At 37.6% G+C, this 12,500-nt stretch overlaps 1 protein-coding gene across 1 annotated transcript in view; it reads left to right on the plus strand.

Moving 5' to 3' along the window:
- The window catches only part of PARP4 (poly(ADP-ribose) polymerase family member 4), an 89,841-nt gene that overhangs the window by 59,715 nt on the left and 17,626 nt on the right, over nucleotides 1-12,500 (plus strand). The window contains exons 20-21 of the mRNA XM_040447930.1: nucleotides 805-1,809; nucleotides 3,990-4,089. Coding sequence (XP_040303864.1) covers nucleotides 805-1,809; nucleotides 3,990-4,089 — 1,105 coding nt within the window. The remainder of the gene's footprint in view (nucleotides 1-804; nucleotides 1,810-3,989; nucleotides 4,090-12,500) is intronic.

Genomic DNA, 12,500 nt, shown 5'->3' on the forward strand with positions numbered 1-12,500 from the left:
TCTCTCCCTCTCCCTCTCCCTCTCCCTCTCCCTCTCCCTCTCCCTCCCTCTCTCCCTCCCCTGCTCATGCACACACACTCTCTCTCTCTCCCTGTCTCCCTCTCTCTCTCAAACTAAATAAATACACTTAAAAAAAAAAAAAAGAGTCACATGCTCTACACCTGAGCCAGCCAGGTGCTGCCAGGCTAATTATTTCCAAAATATCTCAAACTTGTAATTCATATAAAACTAGATTTTATTTACATGCAACTTTTTAGGAATGACTCTTTAACATTCAAATAATAGTAGTAACATAGCATCCTTAATTTCCTTTTGTTTTCCATGTTATTCAAAGTCTAGTGTAAAAATATATTCATTTAGTTACTTTAAAGCTTTTGAAATTTTTGTCAGTTTTCTCAGTTTCCTAATATTGCTGTAAAGCAGCATAAAAGACTAGAATAATTTATTTCAAATTATCATCTTATTTTAGGGCTAATTTACACATTATGATACTGCTATTATAAAATCTTGTACAAGACACTTCTTTGGTCCTCAGTTTCCTCTTGTATAAAATGAGGGATATTGAAATTCCAAGATGCTAAGAACAAAGAGAAACTAAGATATTTGATGTATTTATTGTTGCTGTTCTCTCCAGATCTCAGACTCTGTATCTACAAAACAAGGACATTGTACTTAAATTATCTTGAATATCTCCTCTTTTCAATGCTCTGGGATAAGCAGCTGCTTGTCTGCTTGGAAGTCAACTACTAGGAAGGATGTTCATTTTATTCTGTGTTTTCCCTTACATTTTTCCCTTTCGGGCAGCCTCTTTCAGCATTCTCTACATGGAATGAAGAGCTGCGACATCATTTGACTAACAGAAAACTTGGATCACCTAAGCTGGAAGATTTTGAAGATTTTGAAAAGGGTTGCTTCAGTTCCCCACTATCAGAAAAATCTTTAACACTCAATTTCGCATGTGAAGATGTGGAAATGCCATTGGATATAAGTCAGATGGATTCATTTAAGCAAACAGGAACTGAACCATTATATAGAAGTGACCCTTTCCTAAAAGAGGGTGCTTGCAGTATATCTGCTGCCCATAGGTTAGCCTGTTTGGAAGTTGAGCCCGTAATTGGTTCTCGTTTCCACTGTCCTTCCCACTTACATCGTTCAAAGGTTTGTCTTGCTTCTCCTGCTAGTTCTGAACAGTCTGGTCCGTCTGAGAATGACCAAGACCTTCAAACTGACAGTTGTAGTGATTCTTCCCTTGAGTCATCTACCGCTTTCAGACTGTCTCTCCTGCCTTTGAGCTCCTTTGCTTGTGTTCCTTATTCAGGTGACTCATGTAACTTTGGACAGGTTGATCTACCTGACAGTTATCAAGGTCATAAGACTGACAATTGTGCTAGCAATTCTCTTGAGTTGGACTCTCCCCCACAGCCGAATACTTTTTTCTCTCCTCCTAGAGTTCCTTCCTCTGGTCTATCCAGAGAGTTTGACTTTCATTACCCTTCTGGTTCTCCTCTTTATTTTCAAAATTCCTCAGTTCATTCGAGCACCGCTTACAAGCCACAGATAGATCTGTTTGCTAACACAGAATTGGAGGCTTCTTCAGCAAATGTTTGTGCCATAATTTCATCATCTACTTCAAGTAATGGGCATTTTTCTGAAACAAAAAATGTTGAAACACCAAGATTTCAGAAACGTCGTTTGGCACAATCTGTTCTAACAGGAAGTGCCTTTACTGCAAGCTTTCAGGCACAAAAAGATGAACAAAGCTGGATGAATTTTGTGCCTTGGACCAAACTCTTCAGTCTACAAACTGAGGTATTAGTCTTATTTCTCCTTAAGTCTGTGGTTAATTAGCTTCATAGTTTAGAGCAGAGCTATTCAAAGTACCTGGTCGTTTATCAGCACAATAGTGAGGTAAGTGACTTGTGGCAGAATGTAAATCAATACACTGCTTCTTCCATTGAGAAAAATTTTCCAAAAAAAAGTCAACAATAAATACAGTGTGCTTGATAATGGTATTTATCTATCTAGTTTTAACTGTTAGGCTAGAATATCATGCAAGTGAATGTTAATATTCCTCAGATGAAAGTTAATCATCCCTGAACAGGTCATGGGGTAAGACCTTGATTTCCTAGGTTCTAGAACAGGTGAATTGCAATTATGTAAATTTCCCACTTTGACATAGAGGACGAGAGCTGTAAGTATACTCTAATTGTTTTCACATACAGTCTTAGGAATATCACTCAACATGTAAGACTGTGTGAGAGCTTATCATTCCATTTGTGAAGCTAATAAACACTAAGTAAACTTAGTTCCTGCGCTGGTACTAAGACCCAGCCTCATATCTGTAATTATTTGGTTTAATGTAAAGTAGTTTAGTAAAGTGGAAACGCAACTTGATTTAGTGTAAGACTAAATTTGAGCCGCGGTTAGTACTTTGTGATTTGAGGCAAGTCGGATAACCTTTCTGAGTCTCAGTTTCTTCATCCATATACTGGGGATAATAATAGTGTCTGCCTCATAGAGTAGTTTTGAGGTTTAAACATGATCATAACAGCTGTCCAGCTTTTTTTTTTTTTTTTTTTTTACCTGGAAGAGTGTCCATGAAAGTAGTGTAGGAAGCAGTACAGCAGATGCTGCTGTCTCTGGGCCCTGGAGCCAGACCAGTAGAGCTTACATGGTGCCTCTGCTGCTTGTTAGTTGTCTGACTGTGGACAAGTTGCTTAACCTCTCTGTACCTCAGTGATCTCATCTGCAAGGTGGGTATAGTAATAGTCTCTCCATAGGAAGTGGCTAAAAAGATTGTTTTTCTTAAATCTAAGCACCTAGGACTAGTTTAATACTAGTTGGCACATACCACTGCTGTTATTTTTCAAATTATTGCCATAGAGTCTGTGTACCTGCCTATGACCTCATCCACCTTTCTGCTTTCTGTATTAGCTCCTCTGGGATCTGAAGTTGATATACTTTAAGGTCAAGATCCCCATGTTCAGGCTTACGACCACCTCGTAATATGAAATAAACATCAGCCTTAAAAGTAGAGACTTAGGGATGTTTGGGTGGCTCAGTTGGTTAAGCGTCTGACTTCAGCCGAGTTCGTGATCTCATGGCTCATGAGTTCGAGCCCTGCGTCAGGCTCTGTGCTGACAGCTCAGAGCCTAGAGCCTGTTTTAGATTTTGTGTCACCCTCTCTCTCTGCCCCTTCCCTGCTCATGGTCTAGCTGGCTCTCTCAAAAATGAATAAACATTAAAAAAAATTTTTTTTTCAAGTAGAGACTTAGCTGGGGTGGGCAGGGGACAGTAAGGTCATTTTAAAGAGCATATTCACCGTAACTTTTATATTTAGTAAAAATTTGTCATTTTCATATTTTGGACTTCATAAAGGCACATTTTTAATATTGAACAAAAGGAATCATGCTGCTTAAAAGTTTGAGAAACATTGGTTCCAAGCATTACTAGAAGAAAAAATTCATAACACCATTTTTTAAAATGCCTGCACATGAGTCTCTTTCCAGACTTTTTATAAGTGCCATCTGATACATACTGTCCATAGTGTTTTTGAGATTCCTAACAATACTATGTCACTAGTGTATGAAGAACTTTGACTTAAACTTTTTTTTCATTTTTTAATATTTTATTTATTGTTGAGAGACAAAGACAGACAGAGCAGGGAAGGGGCAGAGAGAGAGGGAGACACAGAATCCAAAGCAGTCTCCCTTCTTGGAGCTGTCAGCACAGGGCTCAACCCCACGAACTGTGAGATTATGACCTGAGCCAAAGTCAGACGCTTAACTGACTGAGCCACCCAGGCGCCCCTGAAGAACTTTGATTTTAAAAATAATAAAAATTATAATAAAAATTTTTTACAATACAAATTTTAGAAATGTCTTAATAAACTGAATTTAAATAATTGGAAACATTATTTATTACATAAATTCTTATGTATGTGATTAAATTTAAAAAATGTGGCTTAAATTTGCTTTTTTATTTCATAGGATGGCTTCTGGAAACTTACATCAGAACTGGGATTTATTTTAAACCTTAATACAAATATTTTAAACAGCTTTCTTGAACAAAAAGGCATTAGATCTCTAGGTAAGTCACCATTTTTCTATTAATTAAATGGCATGCTCCTAACTGTTGTAAATTTTGTTGTAAACTAGTATACTAATATGATAATTATGTAAGTTACATATGAGTGGAATTATATTTGTTAACCATCAAATGAAATAAGAGGACCAGTTTCTAGTCATATCTTTACCACTAACTAGGGTATTACCTGTGTAAGTTAATTAGCATAAGTAACAATAACTTCTGTTTTAAAAATCCAAAATTTCAGTAGCTTAACACAAAGATTATTTTCTTGCACTTATCACAGTCAAATAGTAGTCAGCAGGAAAATTCCACTCCAAGTTTTCATTTACAGGCCCAGGCTCCGTCCATATTGTGGCTCTACCATTATCAAAAGTGTCTTTAAAAGTACTCTAGTGAAAAGGAAAGAAGAAAATACTGCTCTGGCATTACCTACCTGGTAGATAGTAAGAGAAAGACAAACTGGGGCAGGAACTAGTCACAGAGCCCCTCCCAGATACAAGAGGGCTGGAAACTACACTTTAGCTTGGTGTCCAGGAAGAGAAAACAGCTTTGATAAGTGTCTAGGCAGTCTTTGCCAGAGCAAGTTCAATCTCTGTGGACCTCTTTCTTGTCATGATAATGAAGGGGATGGATAAGCAAGTGGATTGAAGGTCAAATGCTAGTCTTAGGTTAAGACCTTTTTTTTAAATAAAAACACATTATTAAATAGTAGTCAGTATTCATTGAACAGCAGTGTCTAACTACCCTGCCATCCTCTCAAAAAAGTCAGGGTTTTCATACTCCAGGCTTATTCCAGAGTTAGCAGGTCTTTGTTTGTTTGACTTGCACTACACCAAAAAGGAAAGGTGAAAATTTGCATGAGGAGAATTCTACTTCCTGGAATGATAAAGGAACTTGAATCTGGCTAAATCTCTCACCAGTAAGATTTAGTAAGCTCATTGGGACCTCATCAAAATAAAATCAGATAAAGGGTTAGTATCCAAAATCTACAAAAAACTTATCAAACTCAACACCCAAAAAACAAATAATCTAGTGAAGAAATGGGCAAAAGACATGAATAGACACTTCTCCAAACAAGGCATCCAGATGGCAAACCAACACATGAAAAAATGCTCAACATCACTCATCATCAGGGAAATACAAATCGAAACCACAATGAGATACCACCTCACCCTTCTCAGAATGGCTAACATGGACAACTCAGGCAACAACATATATTGGCGAGGATGCAGAGAAAGAGGATCTCTTTTGCATTGTTGGTGGCAATGCAAGCTGGTGCAGCCACTCTGGAAAACAGTATGGAGGTTCCTCAAAAAACTAAAAATAGAACTACCCTACAACCTAGCAATTGCACTACTAGGCATTTATCCACAGGATACAGGTGTGCTGTTCCAAAGGGACACATGCACCCCCATGTTTATAGCAGCACTATCAACAATAGCCAAAGTATGGAAAGAGCCCAAATGTCCATCAATGGATGAATGGATAAAGAAGATGTGGTATATATATACAATGGAGTACTACTCGGCAATCAAAAAGAATGGAATCTTGTCATTTGCAACTACGTGGAAGGAACTGGAAGGTATTACACTAAGTGAAATTAGTCAGAGAAAGACAAAAATCATATGACTTCACTCATATGAGGACTTCAAGAGACAAAACAGATGAACGTAAGGGAAGGGAAACAAAAATAATATAAACACAGGGAGGGGGACAAAACAGAAGAGACTCATAAATATGGAGAACAAACTGAGGGTTATTGGAAGGGTTGTGGGAGAGGGGATGGGCTAAATGGGTAAGGGGCATTAAGGAATTTAGTAAGGAAAATAAGTAAATTAAGTAAATTAAGGAATTTAGTAAGGAGGTTAATTAAGGAATTTAGTAAGCTCAGATAAAGTATTTTAAAAACACTCTTTTAAGGCCTGGAATGCAATAAAAAAAAAAAAAAACAGGCAGAAACTAGAAGGATCAAAATCCCTGAAAAAAGGAAGAAAATGAGGTGAGTTCTACATTTACTCAACTATTCACCCAAAGGTACTTCTCAGTTCATGAGGCACATGAGAGGTTAGAACTGAAATGGAAAATCTTAATGGGGGGCGCCTGGGTGGCGCAGTCGGTTAAGCGTCCGACTTCAGCCAGGTCACGATCTCGCGGTCCGTGAGTTCGAGCCCCGCGTCGGGCTCTGGGCTGATGGCTCAGAGCCTGGAGCCTGTTTCCGATTCTGTGTCTCCCTCTCTCTCTGCCCCTCCCCCGTTCATGCTCTGTCTCTCTCTGTCCCAAAAATAAATAAAATGTTGAAAAAAAATTAAAAAAAAAAAAAGTCTTAATGGGATAATGACATAAGAGTTAGCGTTCAAGGCTGCCAGAGTGGCCGGAAAGTAAGGGTGAAACTCCTAAAAAAGAAGGAGCCACAGAGCCCAGAGCTCTGAAATCTGCATGCAGATTCCCTCAGATTGTTGGCTCTCCCCTAACCTGTACATACACGTGACTTCAAGGAATCCAGAAAAAAAGCAACAGCTGGAGAGAAAAAGAGCAGAGATTCCAGCTGCTGCCAGGTGTTGGGGAGACAGAGTTTGGTGTTTGAATTATACCAAATTAGAATTGACAAACATCTTGGGGTGCCTGCGTGGCTCAGTCGGTTAAGCATCCCACTTTGGCTCAGGTCATGATCTTGTGGTTCCTGAGTTCAAGCCTTGTGTTGGGCTCTGTGCTGACAGCTCAGAGCCTGGAGCCTGCTTCAGATTCTGTGTGTGTCTCTCTCTGCCCCTCCCCGACTCGCGTGTGTGCGCGCTCTCTCAAAAATAAATAAACATTAAAAAAAATTTTTTTTTCAACGTTTATTTATTTTTGGGACAGAGAGAGACAGAGCATGAACGGGGGAGGGGCAGAGAGAGAGGGAGACACAGAATCGGAAACAGGCTCCAGGCTCTGAGCCATCAGGCCAGAGCCCGACGCGGGGCTCGAACTCACAGGCCGCGAGATCGTGACCTGGCTGAAGTCGGACGCTTAACCGACTGCGCCACCCAGGCGCCCCCTTTTTTTTTTTTTTTTTCAACGTTTATTTATTTTTGGGACAGAGAGAGACAGAGCATAAAAAAAATTTTTTAACAACAAAAAAATAACTTGTAAACATCTCAAGTTTTCTACTAAAACCCAAAAAGGGTAAAAAAGACCATAAATCAGGGAAAAAACAAAATTGGCCCCTTAACAAAGCCAAAACAAAGCTTTTACAGGATACACCAGAACATAACTCAACACTCTTTTGAAGAAGATAACATACTTCAGGGGCTCCACAACCTTCAATGTACAGTATAGAATGAAAATTTAATAACATACAAAGAAGCAGGAAAATATGACTTATAATCTAGGGGGAAATGGCCTATAGATGCTGACCTCCAGGTGCCCCAGATGTTGGAATTAGCAGATAAGGATTTTAAAACTGCTATTATAAATACAGTAAAGGTTTACCAGAAAATAATGGGTGAACAAATGGGAGAATCTCAGCAAATAGATGGAAACTCTAAGAATCAAATGAAAATTCTAGAACTGGAAAATAAAATTATTTTCAATGGAAAGGTCATTGGATGGGCTTAACTGCAGAATGAACAAAACAGAAAAAAGTATCAGGTAACTTAAATTATAATAATATAATGTGGTAATAAAAATTATCCAAACTGAAGCATAGAAAAAAAAAATAGAATGAGATAAAGAAGAGAATCCAGGACATGTGAAATGGTATCAAAAGGTTTTACATTTGTGTAATTGGGATCTCAGAAGGAATGAAAGTAGATAGAAAAATGTTTGAATAAATAATAACTGAATTTTTTCTAAAATTGTTGAAAGACATCAACTTATAGATCCAAGAAATTCAGTATAACTTCAGGCAGAATAAATACAATTAGAACCGCATTTGAGTAGACCAGAATCAAACTGCTGAAAACCACAGATAAATCTTAAAGCAGACAGGAAAAAAGACACATTAGAGTCCAGAGAATATCGATAAGAATTTTATATTCACATCAGAAATAATGGAAGCTACAAGAAAATGGAACTGTATCTTTACATTTATTCATTTTTTGAGATAGAGACAGAGTGCAAGTGGGGAAAGGGCAGAGAGAGAGACACACACACACACAGAATCTAAAGCAGGCTCCAGGCTCTGAGTTGTCAGCACAGAGCCTGATGTGGGGCTTGAACTCATGGACCATGAGATCATGACCTGAGCCAAAGTCGGACACTTAACCGACTGAGCCACCCAGGTGCCCCAGAAAATGGAATTATATCTTTAAAGTGCTAAAAGAAAAAACCTATAGACTAAGAACTCTATATCCAGCAGAAAAGATCCTTTAAAAATAAAGGAAACTTTGTTTCCATAATCATAAAGACAGAGAACAAACTGGCAGTTGCTAGAGGGAAAAGAGTTGGGGGAGGGCAGATGGGCAAAATGGATGAAGAGAATTAAGAGGTACAAACTTCTAGTTATGCGTAAATAGTGATGGAGATGAAAAGTACAACATAGGGGGCGCCTGGCTGACTCAGTCAGTTAGGCATCCATCTCTTGATTTTGGCTCGGGTCAGGATCTCACGGTTCCTAAGATGGAGTGCTGCATCACAGAGCCTGCTTGAGGTTTTCTCTCTCCCTCTCTCTGCCCCTCCCCTGCTTGTGCACTTCCTCTCTCTCTCTCTCTCTCTCTCTCTCTCTCTCTCTCTCTCTCAAAATAAGTAGACATTTAAAAAAAAAAAGAAAAGTACAGCATAGGGAATATAGTCAATAACACTGTAATAACAGTGTATAATGACAGATGGTAACTACATCTGAATGATTGTGAGTGTAGTATAATGTGTACAATTACTGAGTCACTGTTATTCACCTGAAACTAACATAACATTGTATGTCCACTATACATCAGTTAAAAGAAAAGAACACTAAGCACAAGGAAATACAATGTATGCATATATATGTATGTATTCAGATTAACAAATAAAAAGCCTGAAAAAAAGGAAAAAAAGGAAATTAAGGAAATAAGGAAATTAACAAAAGACAAACAAAAGCTGATTCAGGGTCAAAGGATAGAAGATCAAAATACAAAAATCAATTTTAATTCCATTATTCCATTTGCTAGCCACAAATCATGGGAAAATGCAATTTAAAAATTTTTTTAATGTTTATTTATTTTTGAGAAAGAGACAGAGACAGAGCATGAGCAGGGGTGGGGCAAAGAGAGAGGGAGATACAGAATTTGAAGCAGGCTCCAGGCTCCGAGCTGTTAGCACAGAGCCTGATGCGGGGCTCAAACCCATGTGAACTGCGAGATCATGACCTGACCCAAAGTTGGACACTTAACCGAGCCACCCAAGTTCTCCAGAAAAGCAATTTTAAAATACCATTTATAGTGGTATTAAAAATATCAAATACCTAACAATAAATTTTTTAAAAGATATGCAAGATTTCTCAAATAAAAACTACAAAACATTATTGAGAGAATTCTTAAAAGATCTAACTAAGTGGAAAAAATTTCTCTCAAAACAAGAAGATGTCAATTCTCCCCAAAGTGATATATATATTCAATGCTGTGAATAACCATGCCTACAAATTTGATAATCTAGATAAAATGGACTTATTCCTTGAAAGACAGTATCTGCCAAAGTCACTCAAGAAGAAATGGAAAATAGGAATAGACCTATATCTATAAAATAAATTGAATCAGTAATTAATAACCTTCAAAACAGAAAGCACCAGGCCCAGATGAGTTCACTGGTGAATTCTACCAACATTTAAGGAACTAATTATAGCAAGTCTTTATGGTGTCTTTCAGAGTATAGAAGCAGAGGGAATAATTCCTAATTCATTCCATTCATTCTAATTCATTCTAAGGGCAGCATTACGCTAATGCCAAAACTAGACAAAGACATTACTAGAGAAGAAAACTACAAACCAATATCTCTCAGGAACATAGATGCAAAAATCCTCAATAAAATATTAGCAAGTTGAATCCAAAAAAGTGTAAAAAGAACAATATACATGACCAAGTGGGATTTATCACAAGTACACATGGCTGGTTCAACATTAGAAAATCTATCAATGTGATCCATTACATCAACAAACTAAAAACAAAAAAATTACATGATTATACCAATAGATTCAGAAAAAGCATTTGAGAAGATCCAATACTCATTCATGCTATAAAATCTCAGTAAACAAAGTATTGAAAGAGCCCAAATGTCCATCAACTGATGATGAATGGATAAAGAAGATGTGGTATACATGTACAATGGAATATTACTTGGAAATCAGAAAGAATAAAATCTTACCATTTGCAACAATGCAGATGCAACTAGAGTGTGTGTTATGCTAAGCAAAATAAGTCAGTCAGAGAAACACAAATATCGTATGATTTCACTCATATGTGGAATTTAAGATACAAAACAGATGAACTTAGAGGAAGGGAAGCAAAAGTAAAATAAAAACAGAGAGGGAGGCAAACCATAAGAGACTTTTTTTTTAATTTTTTTTAACGTTTATTTATTTTTGAGACAGAGAGAGACAGAGCATGAACGGGGGAGGGGCAGAGAGAGAGGGAGACACAGAATCGGAAGCAGTTTCCAGGCTTTGAGCCATGAGCCCAGAGCCCGACGCGGGGCTCGAACTCAGGGATGGTGAGATCGTGACCTGAGCCAAAGTCGGATGCTCAACCGACTGAGCCACCCAGGCGCCCCATAAGAGACTCTTAAATACAAAAAACAAACAGGGTTGCTGGTGGGGTATTGTGGGGAGATGGGCAAAATGGGAGGTGAGCATTAAGGAGGGCACTGGGTGTTATATGTAAGTGATGAATCATTAAATTCTATCCCTGAAATCATCATTACACTATGTGTTAACTAAAACGTGGATCTGAATAAAAATAAATTAAATAAATAAATAGATAAATAAAATCTCAGTAAACAATGAATAGAGGAGAACCTCTTCAACTAAAGACTATCTATAAAAAACTTACAGCTAATATTATGCAAAATGGTGAGAATATAGAAGCTTTTCCATCAAGATCAGGTACAAGACAAAGATTTCCCCTCTCTCCACTCCTTTTTAATATTGTACTAGAAGTCCTTGCTAATGCAATAAGGCAAGAACAGAAAGTAAAAGATCTACAGATCAGGAAGGAAGAAATTAAAATTTTCTTTGTTTACAGATGATATGATTGTTGACAATTCAAAATAATCAACAAAAAACTCTTGGAACTTAACTGGAATTAAAATTAAAACTTAAAAAAAAGAAGTCTTGGGGCGCCTGGGTGGCGCAGTCGGTTAAGCGTCCGACTTCAGCCAGGTCACGATCTCGCGGTCCGTGAGTTCGAGCCCCGCGTCAGGCTCTGGGCTGATGGCTCGGAGCCTGGAGCCTGTTTCCGATTCTGTGTCTCCCTCTCTCTCTGCCCCTCCCCCGTTCATTCTCTGTCTCTCTCTGTCCCAAAAATAAATAAAAAACGTTGAAAAAAAATTAAAAAAAAAAAAAAAAGAAGTCTTAATCAGATTTGCAGCATGACCCTGATACCAAAACCAGACAAGGACACTACAAGAAAAGAAAATTACAGGCCAATATTCCTGATGATTACAGATGCAAAAATGCTCAACAAAATACTAGAAACTCAAGTTCAACAATTCGCTAAAAGTATCATGATCAAGTGGGATTTGTTCCAGGGATGCAAGGATGATTCAACATCTGCAAATTAATCAACATTATATACCACATTAACAAAATGAAGGATAAGAAAAATCATATGATCATCTCAGTGGACACAAAAAAAGCATTTGACAAGTCTTTTTTATCACTTATGTTAAAAAGTATTCTCAACAAAGTGGGTATAGAGGGAATGTTTCTCAGCCTAATAAAAGCCATGTTTGACAGGCCCACAGCTAACATAATATTCAGTAGTGAAAAGCAGAAAGCTTTTCCTCTAAGATCAGGAGCCCAATGATCTTAGGCAAGGATGTCCACTATCCCCATTTTTATTCAACATAGTATTGGAGGTCCTAGTCAGAAAGAGGTCCAATGCAAGAAAGAGAAATAAAAGGCATCAAATCAGAAAGGAAGAAGTACAACTATCACTATTTGCAAACTGACATGATAGTATATATAGAAAACCCTAAAGACTCCACCACAGAACTATTAGAACTAATACACAAATTAAGGAAAATTGCAGGATACAAAATCAATACACAAAATCAGTTGTGTTCCTATGCGGTAATAATGAACTATCAGAAAAAGAAATTAAGAAAATAATCCGATTTACATGTTTCAAAAAGAATAAAATACCTACGAATAAATTTAACCAAGGAGGTGAAAGCCTTATACATAAAAAGTATAAGATACTGATGAAAGAAATTAAAGTAGACACAAATAAATAGAAAGCTATTCC

This window comes from Herpailurus yagouaroundi, unplaced genomic scaffold (genome assembly GCF_014898765.1).
Source record: "Herpailurus yagouaroundi ecotype Mexico unplaced genomic scaffold, PumYag 197, whole genome shotgun sequence".
Lineage (NCBI taxonomy): Eukaryota > Metazoa > Chordata > Mammalia > Carnivora > Felidae > Herpailurus > Herpailurus yagouaroundi.